Source organism: Nothobranchius furzeri, chromosome 13, assembly GCF_043380555.1.
Source record: "Nothobranchius furzeri strain GRZ-AD chromosome 13, NfurGRZ-RIMD1, whole genome shotgun sequence".
NCBI classification, from domain to species: domain Eukaryota; kingdom Metazoa; phylum Chordata; class Actinopteri; order Cyprinodontiformes; family Nothobranchiidae; genus Nothobranchius; species Nothobranchius furzeri.
The window spans coordinates 29506537-29533835 of NC_091753.1; the positions used below are offsets into that span (position 1 = coordinate 29506537).

The 27299-nt window shown below is 41.4% G+C and overlaps 2 protein-coding genes across 5 annotated transcripts in view; one reads left to right on the forward strand and one right to left on the reverse strand.

The window, feature by feature from the left end:
* kcnab1a (potassium voltage-gated channel subfamily A regulatory beta subunit 1a) overlaps positions 1–21097 on the forward strand; it is a 183842-nt gene extending 162745 nt beyond the window's left edge. For all 4 annotated transcript variants that reach the window (XM_054742793.2, XM_054742791.2, XM_054742792.2 and 1 more), the window contains 6 exons: positions 83–168; positions 10753–10873; positions 11129–11223; positions 19542–19662; positions 19910–19998; positions 20783–21097. In XM_054742793.2, coding sequence (XP_054598768.1) covers positions 83–168; positions 10753–10873; positions 11129–11223; positions 19542–19662; positions 19910–19998; positions 20783–20872 — 602 coding nt within the window. In that variant the 3' untranslated portion in view covers positions 20873–21097. The remainder of the gene's footprint in view (positions 1–82; positions 169–10752; positions 10874–11128; positions 11224–19541; positions 19663–19909; positions 19999–20782) is intronic.
* Positions 21098–24808: 3711 nt separating this feature from the next.
* ssr3 (signal sequence receptor, gamma) lies at positions 24809–26571 on the reverse strand. Its single transcript, XM_015975707.3, has 5 exons — positions 26341–26571; positions 25678–25804; positions 25405–25503; positions 25156–25287; positions 24809–25041 (listed from the first exon to the last, which is right to left on the reverse strand). The coding sequence occupies exons 1-5, from the start codon at positions 26471–26473 to the stop codon at positions 24975–24977; spliced, it is 558 nt and encodes a 185-aa protein (XP_015831193.1). The 5' UTR covers positions 26474–26571; the 3' UTR covers positions 24809–24974.
* Positions 26572–27299: the final 728 nt, after the last annotated feature.

Here is a 27299-nt window from a genome sequence, read left to right on the forward strand (position 1 = left end):
TTATTTCTGTCAGTAATGGGGGATCAAACCAACATGTTATTTTCCCAGCTGACTGATATGAAATGAGTATGTCTCTCTACAGAAATTGTTCGAGCCATGACCTACGTGATTAACCAAGGCATGGTGATGTATTGGGGCACATCTCGGTGGACGGCCATGGAGATCATGGTAAGCAACACAAAGCCTGTACATGTATAATTTTGACAGCCGTGAAGTAGTATATTGGGGAGTAGTTAGTTATGTGTCTTTGTCATTGCATACCTAAATACTAATATATTTATACGTGACCTAGGTGCTTCAGAAGGAAGTGATTGGTAGTTGGTGGAAACCTTGGACTGCACAGTGGTGCAGTTTATTAGCACCGTAGCCTCAAAGCATGACATATTTGGGTTTCTTCACAGGTAGACCTCTCCATGTGAACTTTGCATGTTCTCTTTGTGAATTAGTTGAGTTTCCCCAGATCCTTTGTTTTGGTTCACTTGTTAAATCAGTATTTGTAATGGTCTCTATCAATCAATCAATCAATCAATCAATCAATCAATCAAAGCTTTATTTATAAAGCGCCTTCCGCAACCCTGTCAGGAAGCCCAAGGCACTGAACATGGTACAGTAGAAAATGAATACCTAGTAGGAATGAATACCTTGTAAGTCATACTCAGGGGATACAAAGTCCCGTTGTGCATGTTTCAGGAACTAGAAGTGAGCCACATCAGAGGTGAGCTGAGCACGGCAGGATTTGGTGTCTTATTTCCTGATATTTGAACGTCTCGCCTCTGATTGGCTAACAGCAACATGACTCTACCACTGAATCTGTTTGCTGTGCAACGTTGATGTTTTATCTCCACAAATAACACAAGCCTGAAGGAGTTCTGCGGCGTGTTGGAGTTGCTAATGCTAACTGTTAGCTTCTACCTGCCGAGATGTTTTCTGCTGTTTCCTGGATGCTAAACAAACAACAACCTTCCCCGTTGCAAGTCAAGATGGGTGAGTCCATGTGACAGTGTGACATAGATCTGTCAGGCTTTTCAAACCTTCAAGGCTTTTCAAACGTTACACGGTCTATTTTATATGAGAACCTAATGCAGCAGATAGGTGTAGGGGACTATATTCAGATTCAGCCTGCATGAAAATCTCAGAGTGGCCAAGTATAATCAGAAATAATCATTAAAAACGGTTTTCAATGAACGACTCCTTTAAGTCCCCTAATAAGCTTGTTGGATCAACTGATACATCTAAATTGGCCCACAGTGTGAGTGCATGGCTGTTTGTCATGTGGTTCTGTGGGCTGGAGAGATGATGAGGGTGACTGCTGGAGTTGAGTACTTTCTCCTCTGTGAGCCTGATGAATATAAATGGATGGATGGATGGATGGATGGATGGATATGTGACTTTTCTGATAGCATCAGGGTCCTTGGCTGCGGAGCCAACTCTGAGAGATGGGATTTTATTAGCAGAGAGCTCTGATCACTGGATGGTAAATAACTTCTTGAACATGAAGATGTTCATGTCTCCAGAGTTGGAATACTGTGGTCCACTCACAAGTTCAGATGTGTAGCGCCTTATCATGTTATACCTAACAACAACCCTATACATCCTCTTATGCCTTCACTGCATTCTCAAATGAGCCCGCGTGAACTTTGAGAAGATTATAGGTCTCAGTCCCTAGTGCTGAGGTAGGACAGAAATCTATTTGTCCCGAAGATGAGTCCTAATCCCATTAATCATTAAATTGCCTGGTCATTTCCTGGGCAGGATCATCAAGAGCACCCTGAAGGACATGGCCACACTTCAAGAAACAGGCCGAGTTAAAGACCTGGCATGTGACGAGTGGACAAGTCAGGGCTGCCAAGAAAGTTCAAAACCTGGATTTACCAGCAAGGCATCAAGCCACGAACCAGCTGGCTTGCTCCTGTTCACACCTCACTGACTGTCTTCAAGGATATGAAGGAGAATATTGTATTTACATGTCTCTGTCCAGTTTCCATGGCCCTCCTTAAAACTCCAGCAGGGTTGCTTAATTCAGCAGTGAAACACCTCTTCAGTGGCCTGTCAGAGATATTAATGGTTTCCTGAGAGGTGAAGCGGTACAGAAACTCTTCTCATCAGCTGGAATGGAAAAAAGAAAAGAAAGTGCAGCCTTTTAACCAGCCTGAAAAGTAACTAGACCCGATGTGAAGGTGAGCAAAATCACATTAGGATGACAGCGTAGCATCCAGCAACCTCAGTGCAGCATCGTCAGCAGGACCAGGAATGCATTTTGGAAGAAGTGGAGAAACATTTAAGGTGGTTAGGATGCAAAAGCAAACACTAATGACTGGATCACAGCCGTAGATGTTGCTGAAAAGCTGTGGAAGATAAAAATAGTCCTATCACAACTGGGTAGAAACAAGAAATATGAAAATTGCTTTATACAGTTTGGGAAATGAGCTTGAACAAACCCCAAAATGAAGGGGGGGGGGGGGGGGGGGGGAATCAGGAATCCCAGGTGAAGCTCAGTCTGAGAGACATTTCATATTCCTAGTCACTGTAGCTGTGATCACAGGGCTGACACGTTTCTCGCATCATGAGGGCAGGTGGTCCTAAAGAGGAGTTTATTGAATGAGAGGACGGGAGATGTATTGACACTCCACTGCTGTTAGCTGCTGTTTGGGGCCACAGGAAGTCACTACAAGAGGGCGGTCAGTAGTGTCTTTGATGCTGTTGAAGTGTGAAAAAGGTTGTGACTCAGAAGTAGCGATCAGTTGATTAAACCAAGGCACACGTTAATGACTGGCCACGTTGGTTTGGTTGCCTGGATGAGAACATACGATGGCAGCATCTAGGTTAGGTTGCAAGGCGTGTCACAAATCATGATAGTTCTGGCATTACTCCAAGAATGTCTCAGTTAAAATATTTAGTGTTTGCCCAATGCCCCTCTTTACACATGGATGTTGATTCCATATTTACGCTGCATAACCACATCTGGAGTCATACTGCGCTTCATCTAGCTGATCAGTGTTACTCAAACAGGTCACTGCTGAATACACTGCAGGTATCAGTGAAGGTTTTTGACAAAGTTCAACAAGATAACTGATTCTTGTCCTGCCTAATGTCATGTAGTACTTAGTGAAAAAGAGGAAAGTGGGATATCACATTGTAGGAAAGTCATTCAGTGGAGTACAGTGATGATTTAAATAAAAACAAGCTTCTCCAGGAAACTGCCTCTCCATCACATTAGTGTCTTCTGGCTCTGTTTCCTCCTCCTGTCAGAGACAATTTACCTTTTGTTTCAGCTGTCACTAAAAAAATAATGTTGCTACATAGCTGAGCCTTACCCAATAAACACTCAAGGACACAACAACCACCCTCTTTATTCTCTCCAAGCACAGAACCACCCATTTGCTATTTTCTATCCATAACTTGTGTAAAGTACATGTAACATTAAATAACACAAGGCCCGATAAATGATGTGTTGTTCAGGTGGCATCAATAATGGAGGGAGCTGGGAGTGTGTGTGTGAAGTGTATGTTACAGTGCAGCTGTTCAGTTTACATGAGCAGTTAAATGCACCACCAAGCTCACAGGCTGGAGCCGTGTCCCTTACAGGAGTACAGAAGGACAATTTGTTGAAGGACTCCAGAGAACAAAATAAAACCCACTCACTTTTTTAAAATATTACTCAAGGAAGGATCTTCTGTAGCAGTGTGTGTTGCAGCAGATCTGAAGAAAAGTTAAAGTCCCATTAGTTGTCACACTGGTGTATGAAATTTGTTCTACTAATTTAACCCATCCCCCGGTGGAGCGGCGAGCAGCCAGCCGTGCTCCTAAACCATTTGGTGGTGGTTTAACCCCCCCAACCCCTTGATGCTGAGTGTCAAGTGTGATAGCCTAGTGAACTAGACCAAATTCTTGCTTTGCAAAGAATGGTCTAGGCACGCTCCATTGGAACCTCAGCAGCTCCTACCAGGACTCTGGCTAGCCAATCACAGCTCTCTAGAGGGGTTTCAAACACATAAAGAGCTGTGATTGGTCCATAATGGTGGGCCAATCATAGTGCTCTATCTGCTTAGTGAACAAATCACAGAGCTTTATCGCTTTGTGGGCCAATCAGGGCACTCTATATGCCTGGTGGGTGGGATGATGCCACAGAGTGAAACAAGAGTATGTCACATTCATTGTCCAGTGGAATGTGGAGATCATTTGAAAGACAACGGTAGAACCCGCCCCACAACCGAGAGCCGTCAATGGAGCGTGGCCAGACTAAATAATACATTTATTTAGTCTGGCTTGCCAGGCTAAAGTGGTGAGGCATTGGGTCCCATTTTACAGGTCTTTGGTATGACCCGGCCATGGATTTGAACCCACTATCTCCCATTTTCAGGTAAGACACTCATGCCACTAGGCCACTGAGCTGGTCAGAAGACGTCAGATGCTTTGGTCAGAGACTATTGTTGAATTACAGTCTGGTGAAGAGGACGATCAGTTACCAGTTCACCAGAGACAAGTTTCCTATATAACAGGGGTGTCAAACTCAAACTCACAAAGGACCGAAATGAAACTCTGGGACGGAGTCGAGGGCCAAACTTCATATTTTTTGAAAAAGTGACGGCAAATTTGCACATTTTCTTTATCAACATGTATGCAATTTTGAACCTTTAAATTTGGAAACAAACATATTTCTGCATTAACACTGAATGTGGAATAACCAAATTACACACGAGCAAGTCAGTTTTAAATAAAAGGCATCAGTGGTATTCATTACTTGTGGTATATTCAGTATTTTTAAAATCTATTCAAGATTTATGTTTTCTTGTTTATTCATTTTTCTTATTTTTTATTCTCCTTTTTTTCTCCTGTAATACGTGTCATCGCTGCTGTGATGTCTAGCTTTCCCCACTGAGCAACAATAAAGGGATTTTCTATTCTATTCATCTATCTGCAGCCTTTCCACTTCCTGTTTACTGTAGGTTAAATCTTTTCTCACGGGCCAACAACAAAATAAAATATAATTTTATCTTAAATGAAAATGCAACATCTCACCTGTTAACTTTCATGCTTTGGAGCAGAAAAAGAGCATAAAACCAACATATTTAAAGCTCAGTTTGCTCCACTGGTTTACTGTAATGCTCACCTGTTCCAGCCAGATACCTGCATCATGGGGTTGATCTGAGCTGAGGAGGAGGCTCCTGTTGTTTTGTTCCTCTTCATCATGATAATGACAACATTAGATGACAACAGGAGCTCACATAGGTTTGTGCTGATTCAGGGACGAAATTTTGATTTCAGAAGTGGGGGGGACACAGCAGGCTTGTGCGGATTTGGGGTGGGGGTGTTATGTAAAGACCCCTTGACACGTCACATGCCCATCTCAATAATTTTTCCATCCTCAATATATATATATATCAAAGTTAAAAAATGTACAACTCTATTATTTTTTATTTCTTATCATTATTGAAGTGCAGTTTTGGCTGTTGACAATGGATAGGCCATTGTATTTATTGTTTTGGGTCTTTTTTATTGTTTTTGGTGCAACATTTTCTAACAGGGAGTGAGATTCTTTTTTTATTTAATTTTTGTTTGTTATTTTTATTCATTTAGAAGTTCTGGTTCTGGACATTCCAATGTTAAATGAAGGTTTATTTGTTGCATTTTAAAGGGTGTACTTGCATTATTATGATATATTAACATTATATTAGTGGTTATTTTGGTCTAGATAATGTTGACAATAGGGCTGGGCGATATGACGATTTTAGACCGTTTTACGATCTACACATCTGACGGTCTGTCATTTTTGAGAGACCTTTTTATCACGATTCACAGCTCTGCTGTTGAAATTCTGCCTCTGAATGAAAAGGGAACTTACCCCAGGCGAATGACACGCCTTTGTTTGTCCCTTAACCAATCAGAGTGAGTCATAGTAATGTATTAGTGCCCAGCTTGTTTTCACTTGTGTGTGAACAAACATGGCTTCGGCCACGGCTGAGAGCGACAACGAGGTTTTCGTTCTGAAGAGGAACGCAGGGTTTCCTTAGCGCGCGGCGCTAACAACTTAGTGACGTGACATGTCTTGGAGAAAGCGTAAAAACACGTTGGACGCTTCTTCTGAAGCAGGAAAATAACACCGCTTCTTAAGCAGAGCACGACGTCGCCTCGGCTCGTCCACCCTCTGCCGAGCCGGTGTCGGTACCGGACTGAGCTCGGTCACTGGGTCGATGGAGCTGCCCCGTGACTGCCTGATGGAAAACCAGCGGGTTTCATCAGACTCGTAGTTTCTTGTTTTTGCTGGGACCCCCTGTATTTTACCGCTCCCTCCTGCAGTCTTCCCCTATTACAATTTAAAATGATTCTGTAAACTCCGTGTATCAATAGAAACAATCTCTGCCTCTGCTAGCTGCAGTAAATGTAGTCTCCAAATAATAAGAGGTGCACTCATCTGTGTGTCTCCTTTAATCCGCATTAGTGATGTTTTCAGCACCAGAACAGTGAAGCAAAGAAAGATTCCTGAGTTTGTTAGTAATTTTATTTATTAGGTGCATAACCTGTTCTATTTTTCTGTGAATTGAGATCAAATCAGTGCTTCTATGGGTTGTCTCCAATCTGCACTGGAAAATTTTACTTTATTTAGAGACTTGTTGCAGAAAATATTCAGAATGCGCAGTTTTTTGCTACCACAAGCGATCTCTGGTCCAGCCGCACATCAGAGCCGTATTTGAGCTTAACTATCCACTACATGACCAACTGGGAGCTACATAGTATTTTGAACAAGTTAATGTTTGCACAATACGTTTGCAATTGACATGTTTGCACTTTAAATATGTTTACGATATTAATTTATGTTAAGTTGCTTGAAAAACGAGAAAAACTGATTTTTGTAATTGTTTCTCTCAGGGCTTTTATCATCTCTGGTGTGAGTTTAAAATATAAGTGTGTTAGCACTGTGCTGATTATCCCTAATATGAATAAATGTTTATTTATTCAATGTTTCTCTTCTTTAATACGCAATTGAAGTTATGCTATTCATGGATAAAAAATCGTGATAAAATCGAAATCGTGATAAAATATTTGAAAAATCGTGATATTCTATTTTTGCCATATCGCCCAGCCCTAGTTGACAATGATATTGTTTATCATCAACAATTTGTTGGACAATATATCGTCCAGCAAAATTTGTTACTTTCCCAGGCCTATAGTCAAAAGTATAAAAATTATTTATACATAAACGGTCCCTCCTGAGATCTGTCCGTTTGTTCATTTGCTGTGTTAGAGGACATGCTGAACTAATGTTTTACACATGATCATCACCCTAACATTTGTCACAATGATCAATTTTATGTCTATCGTATCTTCATTATTTCAACCTCACCTGTGAGCCTCCAGCCTCTGCTCCATCTCCTCCAGGCTCTCGTCCTCCATCTCCTCCAGGCTCTCGTCCTCCATCTCCTACAGCCTCCCCTGCTGTACCTTCACCGGTCTCTCCTCCTGTATCTCTGTCGGTCACCTGAAAAAAAGATGCATGAACTATAAACAGTGGGAGATTTTGGAATGGAACAAACAGAAATTTTTACAGGATGGTTCTAGTCTGATTCACAATTATTAATATAATGTATAAATTATTCATTACCAATTTGAGTGTATAAAACATATTAAATATGTGTTTTCCCTTAAAAGTGTTTAAACAGTTGTTGCATTTCAACACACAAAAAATAAATGGAAAAAATAAGATAAATCTAATGAAAAGTGTACATCTTTGACATTAAGCTTAAAAAAATCTCTGTTGACGATGATACTGTTCATTTTTCAGAGCCTTTTAATGTGAACATATACATTGGAATAGATACGTTTACAATAAAGTTAATGATAAAAGTTTTGAAGTTACACTTCTACTACTACTACTAGTAATAATAATTATGATAATAGTAATAATAATAAAAAAATAATAATTATAATAATACGAATAAATTGTGTCTGAGGAGTCAGTTATGTGGAGGAGATGAGTTTGTAAAAGTTAGTTTTGAGTATGTTTGTGAAGGAGGAGGTGAGTCTGAGCTTAATGCAGGTCTGTCACATGACATGTTCCAACTTACGTTTTGACTTTGAAAGAAGTCTCTTATATCCACTTTTCGTTTTCTTGACATGCTGCCTCCTGGCTGTGCCTAACTACCAAAGACTCACAAATGAACACTTATTCAAATGTTATGAAATGGAAGCTGAGCTGAGCTGATATTACACAGCGTCTAGTAGACGATGTGACTCAGTACCGGTGTTCCCTAGCGGCTCCAAACTAGCAAAACAACGTGAGCACGTTCTGACTGTTTACAACTTGGAGTGACAGCAGCAACAGCCAATAATACGTTAGCAAGTATCAACAGAGCCAATAGATTAGCTTTTGGGCGGGTCTAATAGGAAACCGGTTTCCGTTTCGGTCCTAGTGCTCAACCAAATCCATTTAATGGAGCGTAACATTGTTTTTGGACGGAAAAAAGTGCAGGGGACCAAAACTGCCTTTTGAAAAAGTGGGGGGGACATGTCCCACCCGTCCCCCCCCAAAATTACGTCCCAGTGCTGATTAACATGTCTGAGCAGCTTGACCACGTTGTTGTGTGTCGGGGAGGAAACTCAACTACAGCAGCTGGTTTGAGCGTGTCGCTGCTCGCTGGAGTTATATCAGCTCTGTCTGGATGTTAGTTGGAAAAATTTCTCTTTCAGTCATGAACACATTACTGAGCAGTTAAAATCTCCGTTTCTGGGCTTCAACGTCAGAAAATAGCTGAGTGAACTCGGCGCTGAGTGAGAGGAGTGTAAATTGTCCGAGACAGCGGAGCTGCAGACACCCGGCAGAAGACGCTAGAAAAAACACAAAGGAGGGGGCGCTTCGGCTCCGCGCTGACGCCGCAAAGCATTATGGGAGTTGAAGTCTTTACGGTAAAATCGGCCAGCGGGCCAGTTTTAATATATTTTTGATATTTATCTCGCGGGCCACATAAAAATGCTCCGCGGGCCGGATGCGGCCCACGGGCCTTGACTCTGACATATGTGCTATATAAGGAACCCAGCAGATTGCAACGAGTCACTGACTAGTGTCAAAGTCTTTACAGCAATCCTCATAGCAAGCATGTAGCGACAGTGGAGAGGAACACTTTTTTTTACAGGAAGAAACCTCAAGAAAACCCAGGCTCAATATGAGCAGCCATCTGCCACGACTCACTGGGGATCGAGAAGACTGAGCAGACACACACTGAGAAATTGTTTTTACTTGTTTGAAATATGATCGATCACTCTGAGCAGGTTGAATGTGAAAATAGTCTTCTAACCCCATTTCCTGCTTTAGCCGCCGATAGAAAATAAACGAGAAAACTTCAATTGTGTGTCACATTGTCAAATTAGCATTCATGGACTCACCCATCTTTACTCGTGACGGGGAAGGCTGTTGTTTGTTTAGCATCCAGGAGACAGCAGAGCACATCTCAGATAGTAAAAGCTAACCATTAGCATTAGCAACTCCACCACACAGCAGAAGTCCTTCAGGCTCGTGTTATTGGTGGAGATAAAACAGCAACGTTGTGAAGCAAACAGAGTCAGTGGTAGAGTCGTGTTGCTGTTAGCCAATCAGAGACGAGATGTCAGAACATCAGGAAATGAGACTCCAAATCCTGCCATCTTCTGCTTCCAACTCCTCTGGCTGGCTTCTAGTTTCTGAAACAGGGGCACCAAAGCTTTATTCTCCCAGAGATCAACTCACAAGTCATGTATTTATACTAGAGACCACTGCTAATGTGTAGAAAAAACAAGTGAAGTTAGTTTTTAATACAGGAGATTAGGGAAGTGTCAGCCTACATGTCTTCTGGGATTTATTACAGGGTTCTGGATTGTTTATAATGCACTGGAGCAGGGCCACTAGCTCTGGTCCTTGAGGGCTACCATACTGCACATGTTGGCTGTTTCTTTGCTCCTACACACCTGATGGTATTGAATGAGTAATTAACAGGTCTGTGCAGAGTTAAGGAGAAGATTAAATCACTCCATTCAGGTGTGGTAGAGCAGGAAACACAGAAAACTAGCAGGACGGCAGCCCTCCAGGACTGGAGCTGGTGACACCTGCACCAGAGGAATCAAACAGGGTCTCACAGTTCTGCCTGCTTTGCATCAATAAGCAAACTGTACAGAGTCTTAAATGGTGTTTTTTTTCTCAGTCAGGTGGGGCAACAAGTGTCTCTCCAGTACCTTTGTGATGTGGGGGGTTAGGGGGAGAGCACTGAGATGTTTTAGGTACTGGAACAAGGCAGGGTGTCTTCAGCAGCACAGGGACCTTCTCCAGGCTGAGGTTTAAAGGGTGCTGCAAGTTTTATTTACCTCTTTGTAGACTTACAGTGAGAAACTGGTTAATGTTATGAGTAGGCATGAAATTAAAAAGTTCAAAGCGAGATCAACTTCTCCAAAAAAAATAAATCAATAGAGAGTAAAAGTAGGAAAACGTGTGTGTTTCTGAACACTAAATAATACACATTTACAGAAATATATGCTAAAAAGTAGTTGGATGGAATATTGATCGACTGAGTGAATCAGAATTTTTACCTCGCTCACTCTAGCATGTCTACAGCTTCTGACCTGCTTTCTCAACTACTAATTTTATTTTTTGATCTTTATCTTTGTCTCTAAAGACAAGGGCTTGATGATAACAAAATCAAATTTATATTACAAATGCAGGACATGTAGAGACAGGAGTTTTAGCATGGTGTCCAGCATTGTGATGATCGTCTCTCTGCCCATCATCAGGAGGCTTACTCTGTGGCGAGACAGTTTAACTTGATCCCCCCGGTGTGTGAGCAGGCAGAGTATCACCTCTTCCAAAGGGAGAAGGTCGAGGTGCAACTGCCTGAACTTTACCACAAGATAGGTAAGCACTTCTGCTAATGTGGACGCTTTGTAGCAGGTCAGTCCATCACAGACTGGAGGAAGTCTCGTACACTTGTTCACTAACACAGGATGTTTGGCATTTTTTGAGTGTTAGTCACTCTACAATGAACTCGCTGAGCTAATTCTATACATTTCCCCCGTTGTCCGACTCTTTTCTTGTCCTTGTTTTTACACCTTGTTGTCACTTTCATTAAAACAAATTGTGCTTAACTTCTCTCGGTTTCCATGGTGACAGGAGTCGGAGCAATGACTTGGTCACCGCTAGCGTGTGGCATCATCACAGGGAAATATGAAAACGGCATCCCTGAAGCTTCAAGGGCCTCCATGAAGGTGAGTGGCAGCCATCTTGAATCCCTTTAATCAGTTATAATTGAGCACGGGCTTCCAGCTGCGTTTTCTGACACATTAGATTTATTTTTTTAATGAAAGAAATAAAGGGGCTATGAGGCCTTTTTCTCATCACCATGTTTACCTAGAAATACACGTAACCCTCTGATTGGAGTCTTGTAGTCTGCAATCAAGAGCTGCAGCTTCTCAACCATTTCAAACCTGCTCAGTATCTAACTGCTTAGGGTTGTTAAAGTCCCTACGTAAGCAGTTCTTATAAAATTTGCATTCCTTGTCTGTGTAGTAGAGAAATGTCTTCATTTTCTATATTCAGTTCAATGGTCAGGAAGATTGTGAAGTTTAGCTAATTTCTAGGCTTTATCACATCTCTTGAAAAGAGCTATTATTTCTCGGGAGATCTAATGACTGTCCTTTTAACCTTTGCACTGACTCAGGAGGCACATGTCAGAATCCGAATCAGAAGGTTTTATTGCCATATTTGTGAGAATCACAACATTAGGAAATTGCTGCGGTACTTGGTGCAAAAAAGGAAGACAAAAATAAGAGAAAAGAAAAATAATCATGATAAAAAACTGCAATACTCAGGGAAATGGCTACTATATACAAAACAGTGTAGGTACTGATCAGAACAGGGGTCTCATTTATCAAACATTGTGTAGAATCTGTACTAAAACCGTACTTAAGCTCAGCAAAAAAAATTTACTTACGCCAAGTAAGTTTGTGATCTATCAAACATGGAGTACGCACAGCTGCACGCAATCTCCGCTTCATAAATCAGAAACTATCTAGAAAAGTTCTCAGCTGCTTTTTAGTCACAGCCCGCCCTCACCACGCCCACTTACTGCCATAAATAGTCAATGCAAAGTGTCCTGTGGATCTCATGCATATACATAAGCTGGCTTGTTGCAGCATTTCGATCACAACCGCAGATCAAGGAAGCGCTATTTCACAGAAGCAGAAATTCAGGTACTTGAGGGTGAGGTGGAGAAATGAAAGGAAGAACTTTTGCAAAACAAATAAGAGAAAATCCACGGAGTGGCACAGCGTTGCTGAAGCCGTCATTGTTTTGAGTTCTTCAGAGAGATCTGTGGCGGATATAAAAAAAATGGTCCAATCAGGATTCAATCCCCAGACTTCCAGGTGAAAGTCTCACGCACGCTGACCAGTCACCCAAACAGAGATCTCCCTTGTCCAAGTAACCAGGGCGTATGATCAGTCGGGTCACAGTGACAGGACGCACACACTGTCACAGACGCATGACATTCTGTCTCAATCTGTCCCCCTGCTGATAATCTGCATTCTATATTCTGCGCTTCAGGCTGTGTGTGTGTGTGTGTGTGTGTGTGTGTGTGTGTGTGTGTGTTGCATGCGCGCGTGTGAGTGTGCGCGCGCATGCATGTGTGTGCGTTTGGGGGGTCTTGTTCTGTGTGAAAAGGAAGCAGTACAATTGATAATGCTGCAGGATTTCATAATGTTATCCTTCTCAGCAGCAGCACTGCAGGTGCTCTCCATGTCCCACATGTGCGTAAGCCAGGTCCTTAGTCAACTTAAAGTTGCGCACATTTTTCGGCTACGTTTTCTTACATAAATCCCAAAGTTTGTGAGGAAAGTTGCTTACGCAGTTTTATGACCCCGTTTTGTGCGTAAGCATGCTTGATAAATGAGGCCCCAGGTCATGTGACTAGAACCAAGCGACTGGAGTGGGCAGCCCTACGATTTTCGTTCATGAGTCCAAGAGCAGAAGGGAAGAATCTGTTCTTGTGGCGAGAGATTCTGGTCCGAATGGATCTGAGCCTCTTGCCAGATGGGAGTGAGTCAAAAAGACAGTGTACAGGGTGACACGGGTCAGCTGTGATCTGACCTGCACGCCTCAATGACCGGGAGGTCCTGTATGGAGGGGAGTTTGCAGCCAACGACCTTCTCAGCAGAGTGTACAACACACTGCAGCTTCTTCTTGTCCCTGATGGAAGCTCCAGCATACCACATGGTGATTGAGGAGGTGAGGATGGACTCGATGACAGCGGTGTAAAACTGTCTCATTGACTGTGCTGGCAGGTTGAATCTCTTCAGCTGCCTCAGGAAGTACATTCCTTGCTGGGCCTTTAAGATGGTGGGCTCCCACTTGATGTCTTGGGTGATGGTGGTGCCCAGGAAGCGACATGAGTCCACCATTGTCATGGGAATGTCAGACAGGGTTAAGGGGGGAGGGGGGCTGTGTTCTTCCTAAAGTCCACAACAACCTCCGCAGTCTTCTGGGGGTTTAACACTAGGCAGCAAGTCGACCGCCATTCTGTAGGCAGACTCATCCCTGTCAGAGATGAGTCCAATGACAGTGGTGTCATCTGTAAACTTGATAAGCTTGACAGACTCGTGGTTGGAGGTGCAGCTGTTGGCTTACAGGAAGAAGAGCAGAGGGGACAGAACACAGCCCTGAGGGGAACCGTGCTGAGGTTTGTCAAGAACCTGCAGAAACTCAGAGCGAAAACATTGCCAAGCATCATCAACATCCGGTATCAAGGACGAGCTAAAAAGAAATTTTAGTGAAGATGGCTTCAAGGTGCAATGGTTTGACTGAGGCCTAGTCCACATGTAGCCGGGTTTTTTAAAAAACGAATATCCGCCCCTCCAAAAACTTGCATCCACACCACCTCGTTTTAAAAAAAACTCTGTCCACACGTACCCGGATAAATAAGTAGTTAAGGACATGCCAGACCTGTAGGCGGCAGTACTTCCCCCGTTCTTAACCTCGTCCTTCGTCTGTGGTCTTCCGCAAGGAGCAGTAATTCCGCTTGCAAAAACAAACAAGCAAAAAGCGCTTGGACAATTGATAAAGCGAGCGCAGCTCTGAGGGCTTCCATGCTGTCGAATAGTGTAAACACAGGTCGCACACGTGATGTCAGCATTTTTTTGTCGCGGAAAGTGACGTTGCGGACCTTAAAACTCCGGTTGTGTCTGTCCACACGCAGACACCCAAAATGGAGAAAATGCAGATCTTCACTTTGGCCGGAGTTTTTAAAAAGATCTGTTTTCATGTGAAAAAACTCCGTTTTCAAGATGACAGGCCAAAACGTAGAAAAATATCTACGTTTTGGCAGATCCCCGGCTACGTGTGGACAGGGCCTGAAGGAACGATGACCTGAGATGTGAGACTAGATGAGACATCAGTGTGTAGGGTTATACTACTTACAGAGGTGGAAAGAGTACTAAAATGTTGTACTTAAGTACAAGTATAATTACTTTCATGAAATTTTACTCAATTACAAGTAAAATTACCTGCCTCAAAATGTACTCAAGTAAAAGTAAAAAGTAGCTTATTTCAAATGTAGTCAGAGTAAAAGTTACTTAGTTACTTTTTTGACTGTGCAAGGACGGGCTCTTCTGAATAGTTAAAAAAAAGACAATGGGGGTATGAATGTCAAAGTGGCCATTTTTTTAATTAAATGAACAAATATGCATATTGAAGTACAAAGGCAGTTACACTGCAAACTAGTAACATAAATTAGGTTATAGTCACAAGCCCATGACTTTTCCCTGAATGCTTATTTAGAGCAGCTGATTTTTAAAGTTAGCAGAGTTCATCTTTGGTAGTGGGTTCACTCACTCATTTAAAGATATCGGCCAGAGGCTAAATTTGTTTGAACAGCATGTGTAAATGTGTATTAAAATCTCAGATGAAAAAGGTTTTTGGATTTTGACGGCTGGAATTGTAAGAAAATCTGATGTTTGTGACCGGCGCAGGAAAAACAGAAACTAACTTCCGGTCTAAGCCCTGGGCAGCAGTTAACGTTTCACATGGAGCTCTGCTGAAACAGCTGTAGTAAACAACGCCTGACTCTGGTGTTTCTGCGTTAGCGTTATAGCAGAGAACAATGTGTCATCAATCAGATGTAGCTTCTGAAGCCTCTGCTAGTCCATCAGATTTGTTTTTTCTCTGGGATACGGCGACGAGAACGGATATTAGATTACTGGAGAAGTTCAACCGAACTCCAACCCCGCCAGCTGGATATCACTACCAGAGGTGCAGACATGTTTTAGACCGTTTGACTAAGAAGACCTGTGACCTGATTTGGACATAGAGGAGGTTTCTGTTCATCTTCAGAACCAAAATCGGTACAGTTTGTTTACTTTTCTTAAATATTTCATTTCTGTGCTCCACTGGGAGCTCTAAGCTGACAAGTTTTCAGCTGGTTTTAGCTCCATCATGTGTCCCAATATAGTTCAGTAATCTACAGTTTTACTGCTGTGTGTATTTATTGACATAACTCTGGAAAATATTTAACCGACAATTTACCAGAATAAATCTTCCTGATGCTGGAGTAACTCCTTAGCTCAACTCGTTGTTTGCACTAATCCAGGATGACATGGAGGTTTTAATGTTGAAATATAGAGATCATCTTTTAGATTATATCTGTGTGTGTGTGTGTGTGTGTGTGTGTGTGTGTGTGTGTGCGTGCGTGCGTGCGTGAGTGCGTGCGTGCGTGCGTGTGTGTGTGTGTGTGTGTGTGTGTGTGTGTGTGTGTGTGTGTGTGTGTGTGTGTGTGTGTCGTAGCTTTCCCAAAGGACTTGTTCTTTCCTTACCGGAGCGAACACGGTTAGTTTTGCTGCAGTCATGCTAACGGGACTCGTCTGGAGTCCAGAAGTAGCGGTGCGGTTCTAGATGGATTTATAGATGTAGGTTATTATTTTAGATCAGACCTGTTATTTAAAAATGCGTGTAGGACACAGACACATGGCTCACATCTTTTGCTGCAGCTGTAAACGCAATTTTACGTAATAATTAGGAGCATGAACGTAAACAAATAACAGTGATTCACAATATTAGCATCAGCAGCTAGCTTGTTTTACGTGCTGGAGTGACGTATGCGAAACACAGTTCTTCACTGTCTGGAGGAGAGGATTTGGATTTTCTGTAATCATTTATGACAAAAGTCCTTAATAAAATAAAAAACTGGACCCAGTACATGTTTATATAGATAATAAAGTGTAGTTATTTTGCATTTCTACAATTTTAATGCCGAGCCAATACCTTTAACCCTTCACCACTGAAACCAGTTTGTTCATCCAAATCCTCCTAAATAATCCTCCAATCATCCAACTGGAATCCTTAAGGGTCCCGTAACATCCATCCTGTCAGAACAGGTCGTGGGAGCCCAGGTGTTACTAGAACTAATGGTGTCTCCTCACCAGCGTGAGCCTCCAAACTGTGAAGGTTGGTCTCCAAACATGAACTTCAAATTCATGCATTTATCTCCTCTTGTAACACTTTAACATGTTTTAAAAGGCTTGCATCATGATAAGTTACACCTCCCAGACCAAAGATAGGTACAATATAAGATAAAACATTATCATAAACACTGCAGAGACATCATTGTTTATTAAATACAAGTTATTTTCCTGAGCCATTACTTCAGCCAAGATATAAGATGCATGGATTTGATGAAGCCATGCTGTCTTATGCAGTCCTACACACACACACACACACACACACACACACACACACACACACACACACACACACACACACACACGCACGCACGCACGCACGCACGCACGCACGCACGCACGCACGCACGCACGCACGCACACACACACACACACACACACACACACACACACACACTGCAGCATGTTAGAATAATTTGAATGACTAATTTAACTACACTGAACTGCTTTAGTAATAATTTAATCTCTGATTCTGGAGTAAAATAAAGAAACAAGCTAAATCATCACATATCTGTGGCATCAAGGAGCATCTTCTGAGTTCAAACACAGGGATGGAGCACAATGTTTACACCTGAACAGTATCAGGATTAACTCACAGAGGCCTGCAGGTCTTCTGTTTTATGAGCAGAGCGCTGAGAATCCGCTTCTTGGGAGCGCTAAACGTTATTTTGCCGCTTCCGTGCGGAGCGGTAAGGAAACACATTTCAAACACGGAACCGAGTCTGGTTGCTGAACCGAGCAGAATTCTGATGACGTCACACCGGTGCGCGAAGGTGCGGGTTCCAACCCACAGGAGAGGAGGGAGAGAGGAGGTAAACAGCGAGTGAATCACAGAACTTTTGTTTTTGAGCAAAACTGCAGTAAAAATGCCTGTTTGTCCTCATCATAAAGCGTGTAGCCCCCCCGGTTTAGACGTGGTGCTCATGCAGGTGTCTCTTTCTGTTCCGACGCTGCTACACGTAATATTTTTAATTTATTAAGCCGACAATTTATTTTTACTCAGTAACGGATATGATTTAAAATGTAGCGAATTACAATTCTTTTTTAAAAACTTACTCAAGTAAAAGTAAAAGTACAGATTTTAAAAACGACTTAAAAAGTATAAATTTACAAAAAAGCTACTCAATTACAGTAACGTGAGTAAATGTAATTCGTTACTTTCCACCTCTGACTACATACTAGAATCAACACTGTTGCTATTCAGTTGTTAGATTCTGAGAGAAGATCCAAACGAGTTAACAGTGAAGCTTGTATTATATATATAAATATCTAGGATATTATATATAGAGATATAAGCTCATATGCCAACGAGCTTGGTCTAATTTTAATCCAAAGATTAACGTTTAATTTAAGATAATTAAATTTAATAGCAAAAGTTTATTTTTGACTCAGAAGTTAGGAATCTTTGCTTTTTTAATAACCAGATATAATTATACCTTTCTGTGTTCCATTTCAAAGAATGAGCCAAGTTTAAAAATGAAGGATTTATTACTAACAACTTTAAACTTGACGATTTGAATGACAATTAGAAATGACAATTCATGGATGACAATTTAATGACAATTTTTAATAGCTTTGATATTAAACTTGTTTTAAAAGGCAAACCTGCGGCTGGATGAAAGCTAAATGGAAAATACGAGTTTGGATGCGTGGATGAATTCTCAGAAGGTTTCTTTCAGAGGGAGGAACGTGTTCTGGGTTGGAAATGATGGTTTTGCAGCTAACTGTTGTTTACTTAGAGAAAACAGCATCAGACACAATCTGTGTGCTACCTCACCCAGCAAGGACGACCCTTCGTGAGGATATGGAGGTCAAGGGAGGATGGTTTCTTCCTCCAGGTTCTCGGTCCTTTAGAGGAGACGCGAGGAACCGACTCTCTGGTCCGAAGATGTCGCCGGGTACACAGTGTCGAGCGTCTGGCTTACTCTGAAGGAGTTTCGTCTTACTTAACTCAAAAATCAATAACTCTGAGGAGTTTTGCGTCAGCTGGTTACAGTTTACGTTTATTCGTAGCTATTCTTATCGGCGTGACAGAACAGCAGTTGGAGGTTACGGGACGGCAGTTCCCGAATCCTCAGTGATGGTGGTTGGTTCACGAACTGAAGTGAAAGCTGCTGGAAGTTAGTTTAACAAAGTCCTCAGAACACGCCCTCTCAGAGCAAGAAAGCTTTGGTCATGAGTCAAAAAAAACATGTGATGGCAGTTACCCTTTACTCTGGATAGACTCTGTGTTAGATGGATAAGTGGAAGTTGACCTTCTGGTTACTGAACACACATTATCAACCATAATCATAGTAATCATTATTATACCCAAAGCATAATAATTCATTTCGGTAAATAAAAATACATTTATACTGAACCAAGTGATTATTTATGATGATTATAATAAACAGTAATAAAGTCAAAGAGTTTATTAATATTATTATTTCATTATTATCGTGAACTTGAAGTGTCCTTCTTCTGGGACGGAACAGCAGCAGATAAAGGATGATTCTTTAGACATCAGGGCTCCTAGGTTAATCTGTGGAACTAAAAGTTACAGTCTGACCCAGCTTGACCCAGCTGGGAAAGTGTGACCTTTGCCAAAAATTAGAGGCCCTTCATCACGCTACAAGTGGCAACCCCACCTCGCCTAGCCTCTCTATCCACACGAGATAAAATAGATGTTTTCATTTAACCAAGTCTCTGACAGTGTAATTTTTTTTGCTTTATTAGATACAAACCATGCTTTCAACAAGTCAATCTCGGGAAAAAAAACTTTTAACGGTAAACATAACAGTAAAAACTACACATTGTCTCTTTAACATCAAGATTGTTTAACCTTTAAACAATTTAACCTTTAAACAAGTTTAACCTGATGTAGCCTGTCTGAAGGGGGTCATCCTTGTGAAGAGACATTTTCCTTGTAGGTCCAGTAGATGTAAAAAATGTAAAACCTAGCCCTTTTCCTTGACTTGTTTTTCTGTTGTAATCAGAAATTTCTCTCTGTACCCGTTTTTTTTTTTCAAACCCAGTTTTTGTCTGTCATGATGTCTTACTGCTCCACCAATCACCCATTGTTTCCCCTCTCCCCTCAGTCCTATCAGTGGTTGAAAGAGAAAATAGTGAGTGAAGATGGAAGGAAGCAGCAGGCAAAGCTGAAGGAGTTGAACCACATCGCAGAGAAGCTGGGTTGCACGCTGCCCCAGCTGGCTGTGGGTAAGACTGTTGTTTTATGTGCAAACACTTAAGATCAGACAGCAGACGGGCAGAAAAGACTAACATTTTACATCTACTCGTTCGTTTGAATAGCATTGTAATATAAGACAACACATATCTGATTTAAAAGACGCTTCATCATGTTGGAGGATTTAATGAAAATTTTAGTTTTACTTGTCTAAAAAAAATCAGTTTGTCATCAAGTTGACATTTAATTTCATATTTTTCTCTTTGTCGTTGTTTTCAGCGTGGTGTCTGAGAAATGAAGGAGTGAGCTCCGTCCTTCTGGGAACATCCAACCCTGATCAGCTCACTGAGAACCTCGGGGCCATACAGGTGAGGATGCACACACACACACACACACACACACACACACACACACACACACACACACACACACACACACACACACACACACACACACACACACACACACACGTGCGTGAACATACACACATACACATGCATGCACACACCAAGGTTTTTATTTTGCCATCTGTGGAGTTGATTTTGACTCAAATGTGTGTTAATAGTTGTTGATCTTGTTTATTTTGTTGAATTTTTAACATTATTTTTTGTAATTTTACTCTTTCATGCACAGTGATCTGCTAGTGGACAGCTGCTTTGTTTGTATGTGTAAATCGATGGTGTAAATGCAGATATTGATAGTATTCTTGCACACAAGCAACCACATTGGACACCAGTTTGTATTGAGCGACACATTAATAATAATAATAATAATAATAATAATAATAATAATAATAATAATAATAATATAGAGATGCACCATTATTGATACCAGTGATGTAGTTAACATCTCAGCTGGCAGAGAAGGAGCGGTGAGGAGCTTGATGATGTCTGAGCTCTAACTGGTTGCCTTCATCACCTCCAGCTCCAGAGTGGACAGAGCACAAAATGGCCTGCTGTCTTCAACACCACACTCAGTTATGCAAGTCATGAAAAGCAAGCCGGTTGTTCATGTAGATGCCAACATGCCACTTGTTGTTTCCTCTCTCTGCATAACGGAACAGGAAGAAGAGCGCCATCTAGTGGTGCCTCCTAATCAAACCTATTTATTCCCTGCCTTCAGCTGAAACCAGTTTTTCTCTCCCTCGCCCAGATCCTTCCAAAGATGACCTCTCATGTGGTGTCAGACATCGACCACATCCTGGGTAACAGGCCCTGCACTAAGAAGGACTACCGCTCCTAGACCACGCCGACTCGGACACCAGCTACCTGCCTACACTTCGACCCTTGACCCTCTGATCAGAGGGTCGCGTATCCATGGCTCTCCTCCTCCTCTGAGCCTGTTCAGCTTCAGACCTCTTCAGCCTGAAACAGACAGCAGCATTGCACACCGTAACCAAGCCCATTTGAGGCTTCTGCTTCGATCAGATTCATCTCAGGGGCAGTCATGCTCAGCCAAGAAAAGCTTAGACCTTCCTCAGCCTCAAACGCAACTTAGTAGATTAGAGCTTTCCACCCCTGACCCGAGGTGTCTGCGTTTAGGCAACAGCACATCAGAGATCTATCTATGCAGAGCTTAGAGCAGCACGCGCTAAAGCTTCACCATAACAAACATCACATCCATGGGGTGGATTTCTGTATTTAAATCACCTTTAGATTTCAGTCCAGGCACACAGGTACAGCTGGGTTTTAGAGATGTTTGTCATTGGGTTGGCTCATAAAGACAGAGAAGCAATGCACAACTTCAAATGAAAGTGCCTTGTTCAAAAGCACCTTGGTTATCCACCGGTCCTCCTTGTACAGACCAGTCTAGTTCCATATCTGCAATCTGAGGACAACAATTCATACTGGACACGTTTATTTATGAGATTCCTGAATGCATCAACGCAAGCACGTTAGACCTAGAGATCAGATCTCATGCAGGAGGGTGAGCCGAGGCTTCAGCTGCATGCTGAGCACAAGCCACTGATTTCATTACTATGCTCTGCAGCGTGGCAAAATAAATTACCATAAACTTTCACCTCCTTTGTTCGAGGTGCGAGTCATGGGATAAAACTTTATCCTGTGGAACGTGGACTTTATTGACAGCAAGGTGACCCGCTCAGACAGAGCTTCATGAATACGAACGAGACCTAAAATAATCTAATAGCTTGAAAAAATGTAACCCATTCCATAGTTGTCACAGAAATGTGCAAAACATAGATTTAGCCGCAGGTTGTGAGAACACAACAAGCATGAGTCCCTGCTACGGTGTGCCTCTTTCTTCTTCTAAGTCTGACAATGACTGCAAGCTTGCCGGACCTGTGACCCTGGTGAAGCAGAGGATTGTGGGACGTGGGGGGAGAAGAAGTGGGGTTTGTTGCCCTTGTGTGGCGGTTTAATGAAAGTACAACTCTGCTTCACAAAATTAGAGAAAGAACAAACGCTGCCTTGCAAAAAAAAAAAAAAAAAAAAAAAAAGATAGTGAGCACCATAGTGAAGCTGTTTGTGCTTGTGAACTGAAACAGCATCGCCGAGATAATAGATACCTGAACGGAAGGGTGAACTGGTCTAATTGTGGTTTGAAATGGCACAATGTGACAAAAATCATAGTATTTATTCTAAAGTAGACATAGAATCAGATATTTATTTTGGCTTTTAAAATATTTGCCTGTTTGAAGGTGTATAAGGCTTTAGGCCGTGTATCTTTGTAAAATAAAGAGGCCTCTGTTGCACAAGGCGTTACTGTATGGTGAATATAATAGATGTAATCAGATGTAAATAAGGTTATTTTATTGTTTGCTGGCAGAACCACTGCATACGTTGCAGTTTGTGACCATTTCATCCCATCCTCCTTCCTCGGACTGGCTTCATAACCTCCAAGTGTTCTTTTTTTTTGGTTCAGGTTGTATTCTCCGTTGTAAACAATAAAATGTCCATAAGTATTCATAATATAAAGGAAAAAGCATCAAGCTTAAATGTTGCTCATTTACTCTGATGAGTTTTATGGTTGTTGCCTTCATGATTTCTGGTTTTTATTTTATTTATTATTATTTTTTTTTTCATCTGGGGAAAAATAAGCCATCGCTGGGATCAGCAGAGATATGATTCTTGGTGCACATTTGTTGACTTGCACCCACAAAAATTTCTGCGGCATCCTCACTTTCAGAAGTCTAAACCCAGATTATGATCCGATTTAAAGACCAAGTTCACAGAGATGATTTAGCATCCAGGAGACAGCAGAACACGTCACAGCTAGTAGAAGCTAACTGTTAGCATTAGCAACTCCACAACATGACAGAACTCCTCCAGACTTGTGTTATTTGTGGAAGTAAAACATTAACATAGCAGAGCAAACCGAGTCATTGGTAGAGTTGTGTTGCTGATAGCCAATCAGAGGTGAGGTGTCAGAATATCAGGAAATAATGCATTTGATTTACCTTGGAAGTCGAATTGGGAATGATGTCACTTCCAAGCTAACTGCGTTCTGGTTACTGTAGTCAGAAAAGTCGGGATTCCAATATGGAGACACCCTTGAAAACTGCTGTATTGTTAGTTCTTAACAGACTAATAAACACATAAAACTCATCTTAATAAAATATTAGGAGAGAGAAGCTTTTAGTTGCAAGCGCTACATATAACATTGATTTTAAATGCACTCATAAGTGTGTCTTGTAAAATTAACTTATTTCAAACAAAACTGGACATTTGGGACGTCGAGGTTGGAGTTCTGAAATTCTTCCGAGTTTCCAACTGGAAGGTCCGTCTTTGGGGGCATTTCATTTGATTTTTCCTACTTGGAAGTCTGGATTTCGAGTTCTGAGGACAACACGAAAGCACCATGACTCCAAATCCTGTCGTCCTCTACTTCCTGAAACAGAAGCTTTGTTCCCACAGAGATCGACTCACAAAACATTCATGTATACACCTATTTATACCACTAAAATGTATTTATAAAATGACTGAACTTGGTCTTTAAACTTGCACACAACAGTAATTGGCAGAATCCCTGAACATTTAGTTCATAATAAAGATTTTTTAATACACACGTGCAAGTCAACATGGTGTCCCTTGGTTAGAGTCGGTGTTGCTGCCTGGTAGAGTGCCTTGACTTGAGTCCTGCTAAAGGAAACCCTTCAGGGATGTCTTCATCACAAGTTAGAATAAAAGTAAATAAGTGCAAAGTTAGAAACAGGAGTCAGTCACATATCATACATATTTCATCTGGATTATTATGACCCAACACACAACCAGAAACGCCGTGTTAGTTTGTTCTGAAGTGACCTTCTGCAAGCCTAAACCCTGTTGGACATCTGGAGCAGGAACCCTTCAGACCTGAGAGATGGAGCAGTGAGGAGCAGACCGAACGGACAGAAATAACTGGATAGCAAAGATGGTCTAGATTATGCGGCAAAATATGAAATTGGGGTACCATCGATAATCTGACCGCAGCGCAGTTAATGTTTGATCTGTTCATCAGTTTCAGGGACTATTGAGGGCTTTTCTGTCTGTAATGATAAGATCCAAAAATGTTGTCCATGTCTGAGATGTTTGAACAAGAAGTTACAAATTAATCTGAAACAGAACATTTTCTTCCAGCTTTGTCCTTTTGTTTGGTAATCTGACCGATGTTAATATATTTTCTCAAAGGTTTACTGTCCCGAAGTACCAATGAAATTGTGAAAATCTCAGATTCAAAAGTGTTTTTGTCAAAAACACCAGAAACTGAAAACTAGATAAAGAAAAGAAAGGTGCTGGGTCAGTTTCATAAAATGACAAGTCATTTTTCGAGTGGCTTTCGAACAAACTCATTGCTTTGACTTATCTGTGCCTGTGAGAATCCCTCTCTTTGGAAAAATAGTTGTTTTAGGTCAAACTTTAGAACTCAATACAAGCCCCCAATAAATATGAAACTATTTAAAACTAATTTCTGAGCAATGCTTTTATTTTGAAGGGAAAGAAGTCAACTTAATTATTAAATGTATAATCCATTTCTACCCAAAGATCCTGTTAGAACTAAATTAACTATTACAGATGAAACATGGAGAGAAAAGACTCAACACTGATTTTTATTTTCCTGTTGATATGAAACCATCAGCATTTGTAAATAATCTATATGAATGTGTGACTTTAAATAAATGCATCCCAGACTTTACAGTCTCTGCTTGTTAATCATGAACTGAAAACACACACACACATGAAAAGTTTACCTGGTTGTTTTATTTGTTACAAAAAAAAAAAATAAAAACAAAAAGACAAACATGGAGATACGACCTCCAAACATTTGATCATCCAATCCCAGGATTTCTCTCTCAACCCTGTAAAGCCAACTTTTCCCCAACTTCCTGAGCCAATTTCTTCCTGGTTTACTTGGAGCCGGTGGATAGTAGAGCGATGAGTCCCGAGGAGGCACTGATAGACAGGATGTAGTTTCTAGAAGCAAAGCGTTAAGAAAAAGATCTGCAGGACATAACTTTCTATTTACTGTGATGCGTTTTAAGTCTTAAAACCACATAAATGTGTCCTAGCCCACAGCTGAAAGGATACACTGCAGGATTGAAGTTCTTGAGCAAGAAGAAGGACGCGATGATGACGAGAACCAGGAAGAGTGTGTTGTTGTAGAAGATGGAGAAGGTGGTGGCCTCGTAGTCGGCCACCTCATTCTTCTTCCACAGGATCCTGAAGATGGGGGGGGGGCACCATCAGTACATGCTAACCAGAGCAAATCTGAACTCTTACAGCAACCAGGCTGGATTATGTTACTGTCATTTAAACTAAATAAAATCCATGTTTCACCTCTCGTCTTTCTCTTTGCGTGACATCTTGCGGTTGTCAGCTTCAGACAGCTTCCTGGTTACCTCTTTGGAAACGGCATCCTCTCGTTTCTGAGCAACTCTGGATGAGAAAGAATCACAGAAACAGAGTTTATGAACTAAAAACTGATTTATTTAATCTGAAGTCGGCTGACATGACCAACTCCCTTAACTGGCCAGTTAGTTATTGTTTAAAGCATCTGTACTGATTTACTTTACACACAGACACGTTGAGTGGCACGTTTATCATTCTTACTTGTGTTTAAGCACAAACTTGACGTTCTTGTAGGCAAAAGCGACCAGGTAGGTGCTGACCAAAGTCATTACAGCATACAGAACAGCAGATTGGACCAGGTCCATGTGCCAGATCCTCCAAAACAGCCCTGAGACAGAACCACACAGACATTTCAAAATAAAGGTTTATTACACCAATGACTTACTTTAGACAAAACCATGGAGTGCATGTGCACAAAAACCGCACTTGAGTTTTGTAATTTGCATAATTTTGGACTGAAAGATGTTTTGGTGGTGTATTCCACCTTTAACCAGATTGAATGATTTAGTTTACACCGACATTAAACAGAAACGTTTATTAGAAGGGTTTTGATGAGTTAGTTTATGTAAAGTTTTAACAAAGTTCCAAAGACGATATTTTCTGTTTAGCTTATTAATGAGTTATGAGTGTTTTCCCAAACTGAAAAGTCCTAAAGTTAACTGACTGTAGCTAGCTACCCTGATGAGGGTCCACTTAGTATAGCGGTTTGCAGTCAAGACTTTCGTCTGTTTTAATTCTAATCCGCGTCCTTATGCTTCCAACACATCACACCCGAATGTAAATATGTTTTAAGAACAGTTTTGTCACTTCTGAATGAAGCAGTGTTAGCTCAGAGCACTAGCATCAGCAGTTGGTGGTACTCACAGATCGGGATGGCAGACACGATGAGCGCGTTTCCGTAAAACAAAGCGGTGGATTTGGCGGATAAGTTCCTGCTGAAGTCCTGAAGAAGCAGGTCTTCCTCTGACTGCTGCTTGTTGCTGCTTTTCGGTGGCATTTCTGCTGCGCCCGCTGCTCAGCTGGGATACAAAGAGGACTGACACGTCGGAGAATGAGAGGAAGAGGGACGCGTCAGCATAAACCTGGAAGTAAAACGGATTTCTTCGTCGTTTAACATTGGTTGTGGTCAGACTACGAAAGCCCGCCTCCTAGAGGAAACAATTGATATTACACCATCATCGCAGCACTCTACACTGTACACACAGACATATGTGAACACAGCGAAACATTTTTAATGTACTTCTTTATTTTTAATATCTGGTTAAAAGGAAACAAAATTGAAAATATTTAAAGTTAATGACTAAACTTTAAAACAGCAAACGAAATTAGAAGAAACACATATCCAAATGCAATAAAGCATTAGAAACCTTCCAGTAGTACACATGTAACAGCCAAACATAAATACACAGTATTTAACACTGAACATAATATTAGCAGAACATTAAATAAATACAGATCTTTAAAAAAACAATGGGTTTTTATTGATCTTGAACAAATAACTAGTAATTTTACATGTGACATGTTTGAATGGAAACTATAAATTTATATTAGTATTTTGTTGGAATAGACACATTTATTATATATTATCTATTAACTTAATTTAAGTTATTAAGAGTATGGGCTCGACACACGGGAGGCGACATCGCCTCTCCTCCATTCATTTTCACTGAGACATGCGCGACAAAGCGATAATCGCGGGTCTCCCTCCTAAGCGAAACGTGAAAAACGTGCGTGTGAAATTTTGCGCTCGTGCGCGTGTCGTGCACAGGCGACCCAGCGACGCAATCCCGGAAAGTTGAAATACCCGTGTTAGATTTTATTTT

What these genes read in the sequence shown, in the direction of transcription:
- ssr3 (XM_015975707.3), bottom strand. Translation starts at nt 26,473, where the DNA reads ATGCCACCGAAAAGCAGCAACAAGCAGCAGTCAGAGGAAGACCTGCTT. An exon ending in AAGTTTGTGCTTAAACACAA is followed by an intron (nt 25,504 to 25,677) that starts GTAAGAATGATA and finishes TTTCTCATCCAG; the next exon opens with AGTTGCTCAGAAACGAGAGG. An exon ending in AAGAACTTCAATCCTGCAGT is followed by an intron (nt 25,042 to 25,155) that starts GTATCCTTTCAG and finishes CTTTGCTTCTAG; the next exon opens with AAACTACATCCTGTCTATCA.